Source organism: Myxine glutinosa, chromosome 8 (assembly GCF_964187855.1).
Source record: "Myxine glutinosa chromosome 8, kmMyxGlut1.1, whole genome shotgun sequence".
Classification (NCBI taxonomy): Eukaryota; Metazoa; Chordata; class Myxini; order Myxiniformes; family Myxinidae; genus Myxine; species Myxine glutinosa.
The window spans coordinates 61,453,007-61,474,432 of NC_136268.1; the positions used below are offsets into that span (position 1 = coordinate 61,453,007).

General features: G+C 41.7%; 1 protein-coding gene across 1 annotated transcript in view; it reads right to left on the reverse strand.

The window, feature by feature from the left end:
- Window positions 1–21,426, reverse strand: part of LOC137432530 (extracellular matrix organizing protein FRAS1) — a 161,105-nt gene that overhangs the window by 62,399 nt on the left and 77,280 nt on the right. Inside the window, exons 9-15 of the mRNA XM_078783958.1 lie at window positions 15,207–15,454; window positions 14,744–14,889; window positions 11,457–11,619; window positions 7,732–7,864; window positions 6,902–7,083; window positions 5,443–5,596; window positions 4,996–5,244 (exon numbers count right to left, since the gene is read on the reverse strand). Of these exons, the coding sequence (XP_078640084.1) occupies window positions 4,996–5,244; window positions 5,443–5,596; window positions 6,902–7,083; window positions 7,732–7,864; window positions 11,457–11,619; window positions 14,744–14,889; window positions 15,207–15,454 (1,275 nt within the window). The remainder of the gene's footprint in view (window positions 1–4,995; window positions 5,245–5,442; window positions 5,597–6,901; window positions 7,084–7,731; window positions 7,865–11,456; window positions 11,620–14,743; window positions 14,890–15,206; window positions 15,455–21,426) is intronic.

The window sequence follows — 21,426 nt, forward strand, 5'->3', positions numbered from 1 at the left end:
TGCCTCGGACGGCACATTTGAGAGCGTATTCATTTATTTCACGTTGGCAAACTATGTTGCCGCTATGTTGGCGTTAAACTATGTTTTAAAACTAATTAAAACTAATTTGCGATTCTTTCGCTTTCCTGCGCGTTTGTGCACGCTATGGCGATTTCTTTACCAAACTCCGCAAGCCGTTCGCTTTGGACCAAACCATTTCATGTAAATAGAGGGGGGGGGGGATTGTCACCGTACTCGCAAGCCGTTCGCTTTGGACCAAACCATTTCATGTAAATAGAGGGGGGGGATTGTCACCGTACTCGCAAGCCGTTCGCTTTGGACCAAACCATTTCATGTAAATAGAGGGGGGGGATTGTCACCGTACTCGCAAGCCGTTCGCTTTGGCTTTGCGAATGGACCAAACCATTTCATGTAAATAGAGGGGGGGGATATAATTTTAGATATATATATAGTACGGGCATGCCCTAGTATTCGAAACTCAAGCAAAACATTGCACACTTGGCACCACTGTCACGGTTAGGCCAAACCAGAGATACAACCAATGTCGTCAGCACTGCCACAAAATATGCTCTGTCGTTGTATGGTTCAAAGTCAAGTCACACACTCGACCAACTTCGTTATGTTTATGCCTGCACAAGTGACAAACCAGCATCTCTCTTCCCACCAACAGACGATGCTTTCGAACAACATCTGAAGCGAGCAAATTACCAGATGGCGATATGGACCCACAGCCATGTAGCGAAGCCTTTACTTTGGAACCCCGATGGTAATGGATGGCAGGTCAGAGACAACAAACTTGAGCCTGTCATGTTCCAAAAGGATGCAGCCCCAAGGGAGGTTCGAGATCTCACGCATCTCTACTGCACCGACGATGACTGTAGGCAGAGCAGAACATATCATTGTATCTCTGCAGGACTGACCTGCACTGAATTCTGCTCGTGTAGTGCAGACGATTGTCCAAATGTTGATGATTCTGTTGTCTTTGACGACAGCACTGATGAAGAGCGTGACTGAACTTTAAAATGTATTGCATGTATTACTTCATGTAATAGATGTACATAGGTTACAGTGCAAGTTATGAATTCATTATCGTCATATGTGAAATAGCTTATATCAACATGATGTCTATAAAAGTCACTTTCACAATTGTGTCAGAATCTTAAGTCAATTCTTCATGTTGCATATCTGCTTCGGGATTTCTATCGGTCAGCATTAGTGCGGCGACATATGATTTCAGTTATAACTATATCATTTCAGTGACAATTATATCATTAGATATATTTTTCAAAGGGTAAATAAACTTGGATTATGTTGATGTAACAAGTATGACTGCAAGTCCAATATTTTTGAAGTAATTAATGTTTTTGTTGATATTTATTGGTAAACCCGAAGCTGATTTGTTGAGTAAAATTCCACTATTTTTGCCTGTAGGTCACACAAAAGCCTTTGTTACATCACAAATGGTTTTTACAGATATATATGTCATCATGCCGCACATTTTGGTACCAAATTTGTGTTTGTAGCACCAGTATTAACAAATATATGAGCCAATATGAGCCAAAATCTGTGGCGATTAAATCCATTTTTGCAGTCTGCAGTGGTACATATGTAAACGTGATTTTCAAAATGTTGTGCAATGATCTCAGGTTCACAACCATGATTTTCTAACTCCCCAAACATCCCTCTTCAAGAAAAAATAGGGTGTGACTTGTTCTACCTTGGGTAGGGGTATGCCACCCAAAACCTCATTTGGCCACTAGCCTATATCGGCTCAAAGTCCTTTTAACTGTTGACTTGGTAGTTTTTACAATGAAGGAAACATTAACAATGTTGTTAAAAGTTTATTTTGTGATTCATTTGTGATTGGAGTTATGATGTTTGGAATGAAAAAAGAGATATCGAGTTCAAGTGAATGACGACATGCCATGATGGTTTCTACTTTCTAAACGTGAACTTCACTTATCGCCATATGCAGATTCGCCACGGACCCACGATCGATGTTTCTATACGTGAACGTACCCGTTTGATTGTGAACGGGTACGTTTTTCATGGAAGTCCTTCACGAACTTGCTGTCCATGTCTGACGTGCGACTGAAGGTGCTACAGGAATGTGGAATTTATTGGTTTCATGCTTTAGCATTCGCCGTATGTGCATTGCCTGTTTGCTTCTGGCCTCCCACCCGTGCATAGCACGGGTATCTCTCTAGTAGATATAACATAAGATGTATTTACAGGAGGAGCTTCTCATCGTGTATGGGCCGTCGTCATCGTTCGTGTACACTATACTGCATCTGGCTGCGTGTTAGCATCAGTTCTTGCAGAGGTGTGGCAGTGCCACTTGTGCAGTCCCCTTTGTTCTGTCATCCATTGTTCTTTTTGTCCATGACACATCTACCCCCTGTACATTCGAGCAGGAATTTGGAATTTGGCCAGGGTGGCAGCGATTACTTGCCTATTCTTCGTGAAGGGCACCATCAGGGATAGACAGTTCGGACACGAGTGAGCATACGTCTAGCTCTAGACAGTATTGTGGTGAATATAAAAGAAAATTGTCATAGGCCTGGAGATCAAGACAGCACATGGGAATTGGTTGGTGAAGCCATGCCTTCGACTATGTGGCAACAGCAAAGCCATGCCTTGTAGGTGGGTGCAACATCTCTGAGAATGGAGACAATTAATGACATAAATAACTGAGCTATTTAGAGGTTTAATTAAGCAGAAGAACAGACCATGCTAAATTGCCTGGGTACAAAAACGAATGAGTTAAATCAACAGGATTGAGGTTTGCTAAGCACCGTGGAAACAAGGAGAAGCTGTTTGGGACATTAATTATAATCCGTAGCTCTTTTACTCCGACAATGGGTTAACACCAAAACATTGGCTTCTCCTTGCTTTCTATGGCGGATAGCATGCCTCAATCAACATCCTGTTGATTTAATCTGTTGTCCTATCTGTCCACCGACGCAGGTCAACACGAGCCTTCACCAGCCAGACTATTTCTTCATTCTACAAAAATGAACGTCTTTATTTTAAACAAAAATAAAATTTACACAATCATATTTAAAATAGAAACAACAGTAAAACGAAAGAAAATATCAAAGGTTTTTTTTGTATACTTAGTCGAGGCTGGTATAAAAGAGCTAACACATAGATCATATAACAAAGGGAGCAGGAGACAAGAGGCGATGAGAGAGGGGGGGAGAACAGGGACATCAGGAGATCTGTGGAAGGGAGAGGGCTGGGGCGGGGTACATGGTATAAACAAAATTGACACTACAGGGACTTTCAGGAAAGAAAACAGGGAATTTGAAGGAGGTGGATTTGGGTGTATTAACGGAGGTAGAAAAGATCATTGTTTTGGATGGGGAATATATATGAGATGGTGGTAAACAGCTGTTTTGAATACCTGGAGGGAGGAGTGGGGTTGAAGAGAGTGTTGGGGTTTGTTCCAGAGGTGGGAAAAAAAGAAGAATGAAAGAGTAAAGGTGAGCAGATAAGTTTATTTTTAATCAAAATGAACCAGGAAACAGTGAGATCGATTTAACACCATGTTAAAATGCTTATATTCCTAGAGAGCATAGATTTTGGCAGTTTCACCAGAAGAGGGTTGCTGGCAGATCTTGTGCATCCTGAATGAATATTCGGGGGGCAGCGCACAGACAGAGCAGGGGGTGCAAGGCCTGAGAGGAGTCTGTAGAAGACCGAAAGACCACCAACCTGCGTGCGGTGAGTGAGTGAAAGGTCCTCAGAATCGGTTTCATCGCGGGAGGTTCCAATGATTCTGAAAGCTTTGGTTTCAACAGCGTGAAGACGAGCTAGGTGTGAGGCAGGAGCACCAGCCCAGACGGGGGAACAGTATTCCATTGAGCTGCGGATGAAAGCCTTGTATGTGGTGAGGAGTTCAGGTGTGCCAAGGAAGGACTTCGCATGACGGAGGATGCCCAAATGCCGACTGACTGGCTTTGGAGGCCAGCTTGGAAATGTGGTTTTCCCAGGAAAGATCATGGCAGATAGTGAGACCCAATAGCCTGAGTGTCAGAACTTCTTGGAGAGGATTGTTCAGAAAGTAAATGGGAGGGTTGTCCAGTCGGTCATTTCAGAGAGACATAGTAAGAGTGTGAGATTTGTCAGGATTGAAAGACATGTTCCACTTGTTTGACCAGTCTGTGATTTTGTCCAGGTCTGCAGAGAGTGAGGAGGCTGCAGACTGTCGATCTGAGGAGCGGCAGAGAGCAAAGAGCAATCTGCAGCAATGGAGCGGCAGAGAGTGGAGTCATCAGCAAAAAGATAGAGAGGATTTTCCAGTTTTCTTCCCCTTATCCTCATCCAAACACAGAACCTGACTTCACATGACAGACAGTAGGCTTGTGGAATTATTGGTGGAATCAGTGTGGTGTATGGAAGTTCAACTACACTAGAGTCTGGAGAATTACATAGTGAACTAGAACGGCACTCAGTAGAGAGTATACCTCCGCCTGGTTGGCCATATCACTCAAAGGTGAAGAATCACTTAAAAAATTGTACTATCTGGATCCGGATCTTCACTAAAATTGAATCGATTCTTCCTTGTCACACACAGAACCTGTCCAACAAGTTTCGTCCACATCCATCCATAACTTTTTGAGATACCGTGCTCAAAGACAAACAAACAGACAGACAAACGGATGTGAAAACATGTGATTTGGATTTGCACTGCTTATTCCTGTTCACATAGGTTCAACTCCTCCATCCTTGTCTGATTGGTCCGATGTAATATAACACAAAAATGTGTTATATTACATCAATACAGTACTTTGTAATTATTTACACAGTCAAATATTCCAAATGTATACCTCCAGTCATCTAGGGAAACAACGTATCATAAATCCCTTTCTGGCAAGCAATCTGTAAACATATAAAGAAAAGTAATTAAATAAAAACTTCATTTTCAGAAAAATTAATTTACACAACGATCAAAACATCTTTGTCCCATTACCCCAGTGGTTGAAGACTTACCAGATGCACTGTCCAGACTCTGTCTACTGCTGGACAAGTGTGACGATGAAGGCCTGATAATGGAGATGTGGATTTCCCCATTTTGCACGTGCACTCCATCAAACAGCTGAACGTGAATGGCATCAGCTTCTCTACCCGAGGAACCAGCAGAGTAGACAATATGACCTTCTGTCAGCTCCTCATAGCTGAACATGGCCCCTTCACTCATAATAGACATTCCACCACGATGCGACCTCCTCTGCAACGTTCCTGAGCATCAGCAAACAACCAACAACTGCTGTTATCACATCATCCTGATGCAACAGTTATATGGCAGTGTGATGTCTTTCATACCACAATGAGCGAAAGAAAGTCTTGAAGATATTTCATAAATCGAAGCCTCTGAGATCGTAAATTATAAGCCTCCATCACCATAAGTGGGCGAAATATTACTTTGCGTGGACTCACCCTGACGCGGAGCAGTGGTGAGCGTAAATATCAGCTGGTTCATCGGAGTGTCCATATCTTTGACTATCAATGTGTCAGTGCCCAAAATTGATACGGTTCCAGGCTGCACATGCAAAATTCCCAGCTGCATTTCTGGAGCTTCATCGTTAGTCAACTGTCATGGCGACATGAAATGCAGTGTCATGACAGTTAGAAATTTCAACATTGTATTTACAGTTTGAAGAGCTCACTTTAAAAAAACCAGATATATCCACTTCCATACGAGCTGAAAGAAACTCATGCAAGATGCTGCCAATTGGAAATTTTTTTTTTTTTTTTGTATACAGGATCGAGGCTCGTGAAAGAGCTAACATTTATCACACAAAAAATCAAAACAGACACACAAGGTATATAATAAGGGGTAGACAAGATGGGGAGAGAAGGGGAAGCACACAAACACAACATTTGAGAGCAGGGACATCGGGAGATCTGTGGGAGGGAGGGGGCTTGTGGGGAGGAGGCGTGGGAAGGGGGTGGGGGTGTGAGAAGTATAGCTCGCTTAGAGGGGGACTATATGTGGACATATTTGGCTTTGGTTGCAATATCCGGCTGGTTTATCTTCCTGTGGATGATATGGCGACGTATGAAGTGCTGTTCGTGTATAAAATGTCTTCACTTATTTGAAAAAGGAATCACATGGGTTGGAGGAGCGTTATGAATACCATTACAGTGGAGCTAAGTCATACATTTTTAAAAGTGCATATATCTAGTTTTGAAAGTCAGTTCTTCATTTTTGATCAATTTTTATTAGCAGCAACAAATACATTGGAGAAGAAGAATGGAGAAGATTGTCATGGGGCCCGCAAGGCTAACCTCCGCTCTAGCAGGGAAAATGGCCTTAAAATGCCTGTTGTTGTTGTGTTGTTGTATTAGTAGCAACAAATACATTGATTAAAACTACAGATAAATAAAGTGCGGGATTTCAGATAGGGATGGAGTAGAATAAAGACATACGCTTCAGATGAGAAGATGATATTATGATTTCCTTTGATTATGCTACGTGTCTAAAATAAATTTTGATTACATCAAAAAAATGCTTCTTAAGAAACATATAAACTTGTTTTTATGAAAATGGTAGTACCCTTGTACTGTGCGCTCTTTTTGGTTGAACAGCAAGGTAATTGAGGAATGTTCACAAAGTCTAGCCCCAGCGGAATGTAACGAATATAGAAGTGGCCAATGATCTGCCGACACAGATATCCTGATTTACACGGGTTAGAAATAGCAGCATGATGGACAGCGTGCATACCAGGCAGCTGATAGGCTAATAAAGCATGACAAGTCTGTCTGCACAATGTCCAGTTGCTCAGGCTGATGGCGATGATTTGGCGTCCAGAGAAACATTCACTTCTCGAAAGCTAACTTTGCAATACCACCTGGTCTGTTTACAGTTCAGATAGTATGCCCGGGTTGTCTTCACCTCAATAGTGATGTTGAAACGGTACGTCGGACTCCGATAAGCACCATCCGTCAGGTAGAAGAGAAATGCATCAGCCGCTGGCTCTATTCCACGGTGCGTGCTCTGTACATAGTACAACATCCCATCTGAAACTTCCTGCATGGTGAAAATGTCATCTCTGGTGGCCACTTCTGAGCTTGAACCTGCATAGTTACAAAATTCCATGTACATTGCTCAGTCTTCTGAATATCAGGATTATCAAACATAATGCCTTCCAGAAAAGGAAAGATATTATGTAATAGTATACTGTACAAAGAAATACACAAAATATCCCCATACAATATATGGATACACAAAGCACTTATCCCTACTGCATGGTGTGCAAATTATACAACTCATCCTAGGTAATGAGCTTGGTTGGGGTATGTGTACACATTCGCCTACTTTTTGCAAAAGACAATGTTTCAATATTTTTATGTGCACACCTTAAAACAGACAGGGATTCTGGCTGTACATCTCCACCTGGAGGACAGCATACTCTGAGATGCAGCACCCGAGCTGGCACTTCATCAGAACTGCAACTTTTAGTTAAGTGTGACCTTGTCGGGGTTCTAAACTGAATTAGTTGTGTATGACAAATCAAGGAGTTTGTTGTTGTTGTTGTTGTTTTGACGGATTAAGCTTGGGAAAGATAAAAGACAAAATTATACCAACAGATAATTTTGCATAAATTCTTGTTGAATAAATTATTTTAGCATCTTATAGGTGTCTGCAGTTTATAAGTATATATTTTAAACGGTTATTGGTATTTAAAATCATCATTGGGTTCATATATAGTGTGTCAAGCATACCTTGTGAAACTCTTTCCAGCTTTCCAAACTTTGGATAATCTGTTATATGAAGAAATAGTTGCTCCTTAGGGGTTTCAGTGTCTGACACAAAGACTTCATTAGAAGAAATCATAACTTTTCCTCCTTCCTGAACCTGCCAAAAAATAACAAGATCTATAGCAGAGCACAAAGGCACCAGAAAAGCCTCAAATCCTCATGGGAATTACTTTAAAAGTCGGTAACAAAGGGTTGTTTTGATGCTGAGTACACATACTGTATGTGTAGCATTTCAGGGCATTGGATCTTTTAGAAGTAAATGAAATAAAGCCGAGATACAGAAGAGGCCATTTGGCCCTTCAGGCCTGCGTTAATAAACACCTGAACACTTTTCCCTTCGCTTGCAGAGAATGCGAATAGCAAACATCAAACATGAAATAAAATATATCATAGGATCATATTAACCATACTCGGAGGCGTAATGGTGGGAGTGTCCACTCTGAGTCTGGGAAATCAGCGGGCTTTGAACCCTGGCCTAGTCATACCAAAGATGTAAGATGCTACGTGCTGCTTCAAAGCTTGATGCTCAGCATTTTTAAATGATAGAGCATGGACAAACAAACATACGTTGGCAAACATATTGAAGGCTTTGATGGACCTAATGGCATAGTCCTACATTGATGGACGTCCTACATCCTATGATTTCTGGTTTCAATCCTATTCACCTGGGATTCAAGTTTATCTTTCTGTTTTGGATTCCTTCAGCAGGAGGATTTTTCTTTGTCACCGCCACATCTATAACAGGAGGAGGCGCTCCTATGGTGAAAAGTTCATGTCAATCGGACCAACAATTGTAGAGAAAAAATATTCATACTGATCGGATCAAGTGTTGTACTTGTAGAATTATGTCATAATTAAGGTACCGATGACCTATTCCATCATTAACATATCTTATTCCCCGTGGGGAGTACTTGACAACCCACCGTTTCAATTTTTTCCATGAAACAGTTTCGGAGATAGAGAAGGTGCAAAGTTTTTCGATTTTTCCAAGATGGTGCCTTTTCCACGTGACCTATGACATCATAATTATCATTAAACAATTCTACAGGAGGGGGCGCTCAAATGGTCAAAATTTCGTGTCCATCAGACTAACAATTGCAGAGAATTTTTTTTTCATACTGATCTTTTAAAGTGTTGTACTTGTAGAATTATGACATCATAATGAAGGCACCGATGACATCATTATTAACATATCTTATTCCCCATGGGGAGTACTTGACAACCCACCATGTTTCAATTTTTTCCATGGAACTGTTTCGGAGATATAGAAGCTGCAAAGTTTTTCGATTTTTCCAAGATGGTGCCTATACCATGTGACCTATGACGTCATAATTATGAATAAAAAATTATACAGGCGGAGGCGCTCCCATGGTAAAATTTTGGCAATCGGACGAATGATTGCCGAGAAAATGAATTTTAAAAATGCAGATACGCACGTATGTTGCACATACGCACGCAGTCTAGGGTGGTCCAAATATTTGAGGATTGGATTTTCATTTCTCCACAACCCTGCCCCTATTCCTATTGAAGAAAGTAGTTTGTGGTGAAAATTTGAGCTTGATTGGACAATATTTAGCGGTTGCTCAAAATGTTGACAAATTTTAATGAATAATAAGATACAGAATTTTTAGCATCATACATCAATTCATAGATAATTATCTATTTTCAATTACTCAAATTATTTATTATTGTTGGCTTGCACTTGTCTTCAATGGTATGACCAAGAGATTGTGCAAAAGCACTGGCCACAAACATAGCATGCGGATCTGAGAGATTTACTCTGTCCAGAGTTTCCACTATTGCTGAAGCGATCACCTTGATGGGAGCCTTTTTCACCTGTTTGGCAGAAGATGGACTTTGGAGTTTGAATTCATTGTCCCCTGAATCGGAGCTTTCAATCTCAGACTCATCATCATCATCAACCACAGCCGATGTTGATGGAACAGATTGCATTGCTGTTAGAGTCTCAGCAGCATGTTTCTTCTTTCTTTTATCTTCATTCTCAAGCCTGATACGCTTTCTGTTCTCCTTCACTGCCAGAGTGTTGTCCACAGATCCCATACGTGAAGTTGAGGGATCCTCACGGTGCATGATAAGGAATGCTTTGTCTTCTTCATTCGTCATTTTCTCAAGCGCATCATTTGGTGAGATATCGAAGAGGGATTGAAGATCATCTTTGAGCATCTGCTCCTTCACTCTATAGTTTTCGAATGTCTTGGTTCTATTTTTCTTTACCAGTTTGTAGGCATCATACAACTTCAAAAGTTGGCGCTCACAGGAATCTACTCTCTGCACTGGAATTCGTGCTTTCTCCCAGTATGCACACACAGCTTGTACACTAAGTTTGGCACTTTCACGAACTGTATGGTGTTCTTGTATGGGATGGTACACCATTTTCTGCAATGTGTGTCCTTTAGTTGGTAGTCCCCCACATATTATTTCCTTTTCAGACTTGCCCTGCGACTATGGCTGCGAGTTTCTGCCACTTGAAAAAAAACAGGATAAATTTAAAATGTTATTTTTTGAGCAACCTCTAAATAAGTTCCAATTGACCTCATATTTCGTTCATATGATCGTTATAAAGATGGGAACAAGGGCAGCCTTGTGGAGCATGGAGTTTTAATAGTATTAAATATTACATATATCTGTGGACCACCCACATATGCACGTTATAGGTAATGGGTTGTAGACAGCAACTGCCCAGGGTGGTACTACCGTCCTGACTTAGGAGCGTTAAAGTGGTGACCGGAACCATCTCTGTGTCAGGATTGCTGGTCTTACTTTCTGTCTCAGCCAAACTACAGCTACAGCTAGCTTCAAACCTCTCTTTCTCACAAACAAACGTCACACACTTTTCATCATACACTTTTCTTCTCTTTAATTTAAGGCCTGACCTCGATGAGGACGATACAGTCCGGAGGAGCCTCAAACATAAAAATAAATAAAAAACGTACGCAACCGATTACCTAACCCTGCTTTTCACTTCGCGAGCGCAGGGTAACTATGCTGTTCCCCACACGTGTAACATTATTAACGATCTTGTGTGTGACTTGCGGCAAACAATCACATGATTAGCCATACACCAAAGATAGTGGTGATGATATTCGAAAGCATGCGCATCAACACCATCATCAATGATGATGATGCACATGTCTTGTATGGTACTCATTACAGAGGTCGGTGGTGCTACCGAAGCCATTCCTGGGCAAGGGTTATGCTGGGTGGTTTTCCGTTACCTTCCCAATCGCCAGTCAGGGCAAAAAAACTTGGAATCTGTTCAGAGTGCCAGCGAGAACTGACATACTCTTCACAAAGGACACTGTGGGACTAACATCCACTAACTAATGCCAGGAGATGGGACAACCAGGTTACCACATTAATGCATCACCTTGCCTGTTAAACAACAGGATGGCAGGTGGGCAGAGACTCTAACCCGGTTTATACAGGGCAGGGGCGAATGCGCATGTCACTATCACTAACTATTTTGCCAGTCCAAGGTATAACGAGACAATCATCAATGAGTTTTGTTGCAGTTTTGTTTGACGCAGCCCTGTTTTGTCTTCTCAAAAGTGGGGAAGAACATTGTTATTGCAAACAAAAGCAATATTCTGTTCGAAAGCCAATGATGCTCCACACATGCCCTCAGTGACAGGAAGTATGTGTTGCATGTGAATGGTTCAAGCACATACTGTAGTAGTTGTGCTGATGGAAAGGTGTGGCGTTCTTTCACCCCTGGGAACGATGGTGATGGTGAACATCTGCTTCTCAATACGATTTCCCTTCCCATCAGACACCGTAAAATAGAAAAGATCCGTCATTGGCTGGCCTCTCGTCTCATAATTGGTGGTGTACCTAAAGGGGAGATAGACATGCGGCTTAGCTAAAGTAAAGGCAAAGTTCAGGTTAAGCAAAAAAAGAGTTAATGGCAAATATTTATTTTTTAAACTGTACACAACACAAACAGATATTTTAAACATTTACAAAGTACAATCAGACCACAACTTACTGCAGTAAATATTCCCTTTTTACGGCCATTTTACCTGCTAGAGCAGGGGTTGGCCTTGCGGGTTCATCAAGGTTCCCTTTTTGAGGCAATGTTTTTAATGGCCGGACGCCCTTACTGGCCAACCCTTTAGTCGCCTCTTACGACACGCAGGGATACCTATTGTAAACCGGGGCGCACACCGGCACATTCATCCTAGCAAGTTGGTACTCAATTTGCCGACCTCGGAAGGATGACAGGCTCAGTCAACCCTAACTCAGGATCCTCGGATCCCAAGCCGGCACCCGAACCGCTAAGCCAACACCAGGCTATCACTTACTGTAGTAAATGTTACGCTAAAAATTGGTGAAGAATATGTGAAGACTTAACATCTACTGAAGATGAGAATTAATTGTAATCCTATAAACTCCTTACAGGATGGGAAAGTGCGGAATCACTTCATCCATTTACTGCCTTCCAAAGGCCGTTCTTTCCCACTCTTCTTTCCACAGCTTCAAGCAGGAAGGGCAATGCCACCTCATGTCACCCCCCATATTGACCCATGATCTTTATTACCCCATGAAGACAACAAAACCATCGTATATGCTGATTTCAGTGTTTCTTCCCATTTTCATTCTCTCATTTCCTTTCCTGTTTGTTTATTCCCTCGCTAGTTGTGCCCAATTTCTTGCCCCGCTACCGCACTGTCAGTTTAACCTTGCTCTTCCATGAGCCTCAGTCTTGTAGATAAGCCTAAAATGACAGTAAGAAATGATAGATTAGCAGATTAAATCAGATTTAACATCAGAATTCAATCAGCTCGATCTGATTATAGTGCATTAAATCAACAGAACGTTGTTCATAGGATGCTAACCACTGAGGGAAGTAAGGAGAAGCTGACGATTTGGGTGTCATCCCTTAGTGACGATTTGTGACGATTTAAAGGAGAAGCTGACGATTTGGGTGTCATCCCTTAGTTGGAACATTGGAGTTACCCTCTGACCTCCCACCAGGAACGTTCAAGTGTTGACGGAATCATTGTAACACCTGTCCGTTCATCAAGATAGCCACTTTTCCCTCAGGAGCCAAAAACAGTAGTAAAGTCATGAACCACTTTGACTGCACCTTCACGAATGTGATCTATGGAATCAGGTGCACACTATGCAATAAGATTTACATCAGTGAAACCAGGTGAAGATGAGGCGATCGCTTTTGTGAATACTTGCTTAATGTACGAACCAACAGCACAGACTCCAACACCATGGATACTCGTAAACAGAAGAATCAAAGCCGATCCACAGGATTGGCACATTGGCTCCCCGTGAGGTCAATGAGCACTTTTCATTCATTCATTCATTTTCATCCATTTTCATCCATTTCCCACAACTTTTCAATTCTACATCCCTCAATGTTTTTCTTCTTTTATTTTACTTTATTTTGTTTTATCAAACTCACCCCATTCTACATTTTCACTTCTCACTCTCCGTCTCTGTTTTCCCCTCCTCTCTCTTGTCCTCTTTTCTCACCAATGTCTCTATTCTCTCGTTACTTTCAGTTTTTTGCTTTAATATTATTATTTATTTATTTATTTTTATAATCCTAATTTCTTCTTTACGATTCTATCATATCACCTCCGCCTCCGATGGTGGATGGAGATTGTGTATTCACCCCTGTTCGTCTGCTTGGCTGTTTGTTTGTGAGCAAGATATCTGAATACGTTATGGACGGATTTGGACGAAACATGGTGGGCAGGTTAGGTGTGTGGCAAGGCCAAATAGATTCGATGTTTGTGTATATCCGGATCTGGATACGAGTTTTTTTTTCCAATTTTAAAAGTGATTCTTCACCATTGAGAGATGGGGCCAAAATCGATATATAGCATGATATTTCAAAAGGTTGTGGACGAATTATGACAAAACTTGGTGGATGAGTTGGTAAGGTGACATAAACAAGCTGATTAGATTTTGGTTCAGGTCCAGATGCAGATCCGGCCTATCAGTGGGATACAAAATGTAAACTGTTCAGCTTGGCAGAAGTATGCACTCTATCGTTATTAATATTTTATATTCATTTTATTTTATTATTTCCATTTATCACTTTTCAAAGTTGGTTTAATGTATTTACCTAATCTTCTGTCCCTTTTTTTTTTTTTTCCTTATTATTTTCACTTTTCTCCCAGTCCCAGACCCTTGGACTTTCAATCCCTGAACCTTGGCCATCCCTATCAAAATCAGTCATTATCACCGCTACATGTCCCCTGAATCCTGACCCCACTCTGACTCACCCCGGTTTATGATAACTCCTCTCCCTTTCCCCCACACTGCTATCCTCTCTCTTTTGTTCCAACGAAGGCTTAACACCTGAAACATCAGCATCTCCTTGCTTTCCACGGTGGTTAGCATATCTCGGTCAGCATTCTTTCAATTTCATGCATTGGACAGATGAATAGTCTTCAGGCTCCATCAGCAAATGATAATTAATAGAGGGAGAATGTTTCTGTGGCTAGCAATTTAAATCCTTTTAAATCCTTAGCCTGGTGTTGGCTTAGCGGTTAGGGTGCCGGCTTGGGATCCTATGGATCCTGGGTTCGAATCCCGGTCGATGGCTGAATTAACGCCAGGGGGGTTGACTCAGCCTGTCATCCTTCTGAGGTCGGCAAATTGAGTACCAGCTTTCTGGGATGAATGATCCTGGTGTGTACCCCGGTTTAGAATAGGTGCACTGTATCCCTGCGCATCGTAAGAGGTGACTAAGGGTTGGCATCAGGAATGGCATCCGGTCATAAAAACATTGCCTCAAACAGGAAACCATGATTGTCATGGGGCCCGCAAGGCTAACCCCCGCTCTAGCGGGGAAAATGGCCTTAAAACGATCATTCATTCATTCATTCATGTATCGTTTTGATGGAGGAACAACAATGACGACAACATTGACCTCAAATTAACCATTAAATTGACTTTTCAATGAGTTACTCAAGACACATTAGCAGCTTACCAAATCCTGTTCTGGAAAACATCCTCCATAGTAAAGGCAGTATATATCGGCAACTCGTGGTCAGGCCGGTGTGGCTCGGTTTGCACCAGTGCACCATATATTGGTAGTGATAAGAGCATAAAATGCAGGGATCTCACGTCACTGGCCTATCAATACAGGCGGAAGTATTAAAACATAAAGCAGAACAATTTGGTAAAATGTTTGGTAAAAATACAGAATGAAGAACCTGTAATTCAATATAAATAAAGTGGAATACATTGAAAAATGTTTGTACCTTCTCATGTGACATCATCATACAATATTAAAAACTGGCAAAGATTCCAATATTATGATGCTCATGCATAATATAAGCAGTTTATTTTATCAAAAAGAAATGTTCAAATCGACGATTTCAAATAGCTCCTGTCTCCAAGATTCAGCGTCACAATTGAGGCTTTCTGATGCCTACATTTTGCCGACTCACCGTGTATGGTAGATTTTCATGTTTAAGGGCAACTCTGCCTTTCTCTGCGACTATGGCAGAAAGATGTACATCAGCTTCGAACTGAGAGTGCAGATCAGACCCACGCTCAATTGCAAAAACAAGGGTGGCAGAAGCTGTGGAAAGTCCATCGGAAACGCGGAGCACTAAGCTGTCTTCCGACGTCTCGGAACCATCGTGAATATAGTTCAACCTGTTATTGATCAGTTCATCGTATGTGAAGACATCCCCTGCAAAAACAAAAACATTGGAATGTAATCAAATTCTGAATGAAAAATGTAGTTAATCAAATGTTTTCTATTATTACATATTAAAACTCGTTTTTTTCATGCTTATTCTTGTGTAGGCATAGATACACAATTGACCGCAGTATCGTGCCACTGTGCATCTTGCGAATGAATGAGGAAGAATTGTGGTGATTACATCAATTAATGAAGCAAAGTCACCGCAGACGCAAGAAATAACTCTGGTATGAAAGATGACACCCAACTGCCATGCGTCAATTCCATGACATGCTAAATGACAATTTGATATATCTGGCAACATTGCTCCAGGGCTAAGTGTAGTTACATATTTCCATCCCCAATCTTACAACTCCAAGAATGCTTCCTTTCTCGCCTCTTTCATATCTCATAAGTGTGGTGGCTCACAAAGAATGGAAATTCATGGCATTTTTATTCGGAATGATTGAGTGGACGCAACATAGAAATGCTCAACTACAAGGTGATATGCTCAATAGCATGTGAAACATCCTTGCTGATGTTCATTCGGCAAACAAAGTGTATCATGAACACTTCATTTCATGGTTCCAAGGCCATAATGTGGTGTGTGTGTGTGTGTGTGTGTGTGTGTGTGTGTGGTGTGTGGTGTGTGTGTGTGTGTGTGGTGTGTGTGTGTGTGTGTGTGTGTGTGTGTGGTGTGTTTGTGTGTGTCGTAACGTTTTTACAATTTGAGATTTTGTCATCTAATTTTCAACAAAGCTTTATTATGAGAATACACAATGAAGTACCCGGCGTTGCCTGGGAAAAGTTAATGAAATATGTACAGTATTTTTATATTTCCTGCATAACAATCACAAAACATATTGCTCGATCGCTCCTGGGAAAACCCCAGACATGGTGTTAGAACATACTCACTTGAGGCCTGAACATAGAGGTGTTACACTGTTACAATAAACCTGTATGAAGCAATCTTTTTAATACCAGGTGCAAGTGTAAACAGCATAATGATAAAATTTTGTGTTGTTGACAACAAATCACTATCTATACAGTCGTGGCCAAAAATATTGGCACCCTTGCACTTTCTTCAAATAATGCACCATTTCTTCCAGAAAATTGTTGAAATTAAAATATATTTTGCTTTGCAGTGGAACAAAACAAAAAAAGCTGAAAAAATTACTAAATCTGAGCTTATTCCACACATACATCCTAAAATGGCCCGGACAATATTATTGGCACCTTTTAGAAGTTGTTAGAAATAATTAGATGTCAAGCAGGTGATTCTCCTTTACTTTGGAATTGAACTCACCTGCGGTGAGTTGCAGGTGCCTGCAGTATAAAATTCACTCATTCAACCAGTTTAAATAGAGAAAAGGAGTCATTCTCCCATTGAACACCTGTGGGGAGATCCGAAAATAGCAGTTGGGAGAAGGCACCCTTCAAATCTTGGAGAACTGGAGCAGTTTGCACAAGAAGAGTGGGCCAAACTGCTGGTAGAGAGATGTAGGAAGCTCATTCATGGCTATAGGAAGCGCTTGACTGCAGTTATTTTATCCAAAGGCTGTGTGTGCTACCAAATATTAAGTCTCGGGTGTCAATTTTGTCAATGCCATTTCTTTTTATTTTCAGATTTAAAAGGATATATTAAGTTCTGAATCAAAAATAAAGGTTCTGTAATATTAACAGTGTAATAAAGAATTATGGAGACCAAATACTTTTGTCAATTTCAACTTATTTTAGAGAAAATTGCGATTTATTTGAAAATGTGCAAGGGTGCCTATATTTTTGGCCATGACTGTACAACCTCAACATGTGATCTTCACAAAACATATTACTCAATCGCTCATTGGAAAAAAACGCAGGTAGTGTATCAGCACAAGACCCGATCGAGGCCTGAAAGACAATTATCCGATTTTTTTTTTTTTTTTTTTATCCAAACATAGCCCTCGACCTTCCTTTGGATGAAAGAGGACGCCATGCAAAGCTTGGTTGCACTGGTTCCTGCAGGGTCCGAATGCATAACCGAACATCCACACAACAAACTTTCTTCTTCATATATTAGATAGAGAAGACAAATTAATAATTGTTTTAAAATGTCAAAAGGTCAAAGGTCAGAGTCACCTAAAATTATCAATTTTCAATAAAGCTTTATTATGACAATATGGAGAAGACAAATTAATAATTTGATTAAAAGGTCAACGTCACATAAAATCGTCAATTTTCATCAAATTGACCTGAAATTTCAGGAATTCTCATATTGGGCCACTAAATTGTTCACCAATTAAAAGCTCGAAGCCGATTGTTGTTTTTTTAATATCAAAATGGCAAGGGTCAAGGTTGCATAAAATTGTCAATTTTCATCCAATTGACATGAAATTTAAAGAATTTGCATATTGGGTAACTGAATTTGTTCACCAATCAAAACCTGGAAGCCGATTGTTTTTTTTTAGATCAAAAGGTCAAAGGTCAAGGTGGCATAAATCTTCAATTTTCATCCGATCGACTTGGAATTTGAGCAGGGTTTGCATATTGGGTCACTGACGCCTAGTGTTGCTTTTGAGATCAATCGTAAATTTTTTCCTATTTTTAAGCCATTTTCGTCATGTTTAGCATACGGAAAAAGAAGTCTGAATACAAAGTGGATGAGGACAGGCTTTGCATTTTCAGATTCTTTATAGCTTGTTGATTTGTTTTTGTGTGTTGATATGTGTTTCAACAACATGTTATTGAACAAAATCCAACCAAATATTGCCTTGGACTAACTACCCAAAGTATGGTTTTTGTCAGGATAGCATATCTGGGGGAGCGGGTTCAAGGTGGGGTGAAGACCTCATTTCTCCCTCTGTAAATGTGCCACTAGGTATGAATGAATGAATGAATGATCGTTTTAAGGCCATTTTCCCCGCTAGAGCGGGGGTTAGCCTTGCGGGCCCCATGACAATCATGGTTCCCTGTTTGAGGCAATGTCTTTTTTTATGGCCGGATGCCCTTCCTGACGCCAACCCTGAGTCGCCTCTTACGATGCGCAGGGATACGGTGTACCTAAACCGGGGGTACACACCGGCATCATTCATCCCAGCAAGCTTGTACTCAATTGCCGACCTCGGAAGGATGACTGGCTGAGTCAACCCTCCTGGTGTTAATTTAGTGATCGCCCGGGATTCGAACCCAGGATCCTAGGATCCCAAGCCTGTACCCTAACCGCTAAGCCAACACCAGGCTCAGTCTCCTGGCACAAGGTGATAGCCAATAATACACATCATAGTATATAAAGAAAGTTGAAACAAGTTATCAATATACATTACGGTAATTTTGAAAGCTGAGTGAGAATAATTCATAAAATTCAAAAGGTTTCATTTCATTTGTTTTAATCGCAATTTAAACCAAAGAGAACAACACTGAATGTTGCAGCAAAGCGGAAGTGATTTTTTTTTCTTGCGCCATATATAAACAGCAATGTTGGCTGATGAAGATCGGTGGCAGGGTGGCCTAGAGGTATGCACACTGGCCTATAAGCTGTCGTGCTTGGGTTTGAATGTCAGCCAAGCTATAAATTGTCATCTCGGGCTTTCACAGGCAGGGTGTGTACCATCATTAAACTGGGCGCCCAGTCTCCTGGCATTAGTTGGTGGACGGTAAAGTTCCTAAGGTGTCCTTTGCGGAGAGTAGGCGGGCTACCGCCGGCACCCTGGCCAAATTACAAATTCCTGCTCTAACCTGAGTTGAACGTCAGGCCTGGCCAGCCGGTTCGTGAAAGGCTTTAACCAAACTTCCCCCAGCCAACCCAGCAAGAACGTGGCAATAATTGTGTCCGTTAAGAAGAATAAGAAGATGAATAAAGATGTGCAGGGCATGATACTTGCGAAATGTCTCTTTTTTGAGGTGAAAAGCCAAATCCTCTTCAAATTTCAAATCAATCGGATGAAAATTGAAGATTTTAGAAATTCCACCTAAGTTGTTGACCATTGGCATCTGTTGACCTTTTGCCCGACGTTTACCTCAAACATAATTGGTAGTTAAAATAAATGACCATATATGCAAATCCTCTTCAAATTTCAAGTCAATTGGATGAAAATTGACAATTTTAGAAATTTGACAAAGTTGCTAACCTTTGGCCAATGTTGGCCTTTTGACCTCAAAATGAATAGGCCTCTTGCTTATGACCAACTCTACGAGGTGGTGAAATATCGTGAATGTCGGAGTACATTTGTGACCTGCAGGCGATTAACATGCAGACAAACAGACAGACAGAATAACAGAACAACCCAACCAATATACACTACATGGCCAAAAGTATGCAGATACCCCTTCTAATTAGTGGATTCGTCTGTTTCAGCCACAGCCATTACTGACAAGGATATATAATCAAGCACACAGCCATGCAATCTCCAGAGACAAACATTGGCAGTCAAATGGGCCGTACTGAAGAGCTCAGTGACTTTCAATGAGGCACCGTCATAGGATGCCAATTTTCCAACAAGTCAGTTCGTCAAATTTCTGCCCTGCTAGAGCTGCCCCGGTCAACTGTAAGTGCTGTTATTGTGAAGTGGAAACGTCTAGGAGCAACAACAGCTCAGCCGTGAAGTGGTAGGCCATACAAGCTCACAGAACGGGACCGCCAAGTGGTGAAGCGCGTAAAAATCGTCTATCCTCAGTTGCAACACTCACTACCGAGTTCCAAACTGCCTCTGGAAGAAACGTCAGCACAACAACTGTTTGTCGGGAGCTTCATGAAATGGGTTTCCATGGCCGTGCAGCCGCACACAAGCCGAAGATCTTCCGCAATGCGCAATGTCATTGCCAATGATGCGCAATGTCAAGCATTGGCTGGGCGTGGTGTAAAGCTCGCCGCCATTGGACTCTGGAGCAGTGGAAACGCATTCTCTGGAGTGATGAGTCACGCTTCACCATCTGGCAGTCCGAGGGACGAATCTGGGTTTGGCGGATGCCAGGAGAACGCTCCCTGCCCGAATGCATAGTGCCAACTGTAAAGTTTGGTGGAGGAGGAATAATGGTCTGGGGCTGTTTTGCATGGTTCAGGCAAGGCCCCTTAGTTCCAGTGAAGGGAAATCTTAATGCTACAGCATACAATGACATTCCACACGATTGTGTGCTTCCAACTTTGTGGCAACAGTTTGGGGAAGGCCCTTTCCTGTTTCATCATGACAATGCCCCCATGCACAAAGCGAGGTCCATACAGAAATGGTTTGTCGAGATCGGTGTGGAAGAAATTGACTGGCCTGCACAGAGCCCTGACCTCAACCCCATCGAACACCTTTGGGATGAATTGGAACGCCGACTGCAAGCCAGGCCTACACTCCTAACATCAGTGCCTGACCTCACTAATGCTCTTGTTGCTGAATGGAAGCAAATCCCAACAGCAATGTTCCAACATCTAGTGGAAAGCCTTCCCAGAAGAGTGGAGGCTGTTATAGCTGCAAAGGGGGGACCAACTCCATATTAATACCCCTGATTTTGGAATGAGATGTTCAACGAGCACATACGGGTGTGATGTTCAGGTGGCCACATACTTTTGGCCATGTAGTGTATATACTTGCGAATCTTTGATTTCACAAGTAATAAGAAGATGGAGTTGGCTGATGACGGTGATATCAGCTGACCTACAAGCAGATGGAAGATGACCTCGGGCAAACGAAAGGTTGAATAGAGCAGAATGTTTGTGAAGTACATGTTGTCTATGTTTGTTTATTGTCCCACGTCGCACCGCGGAGCGAAAGGGGGACTATGGTTTTCCCCTCCGTCCGTGTGTGCGTGCATCCGTCCGTGTGTGCGTGCGTGCGTCCGTGCGTGCATGCATAAGCAAAAACAAACAACAACAACAGGCATTTTAAAGGCCATTTTCCCTGCAAGAGCGGGGGTTAGCCTTGCGGTCCCCATGACAATCTGCTCCATTTTGCCCTATTTTCTGCATCTCCCCTTGTTAACCCCCTTGCCCGCATTTCTTCTTCGACCATCTTTAGCCA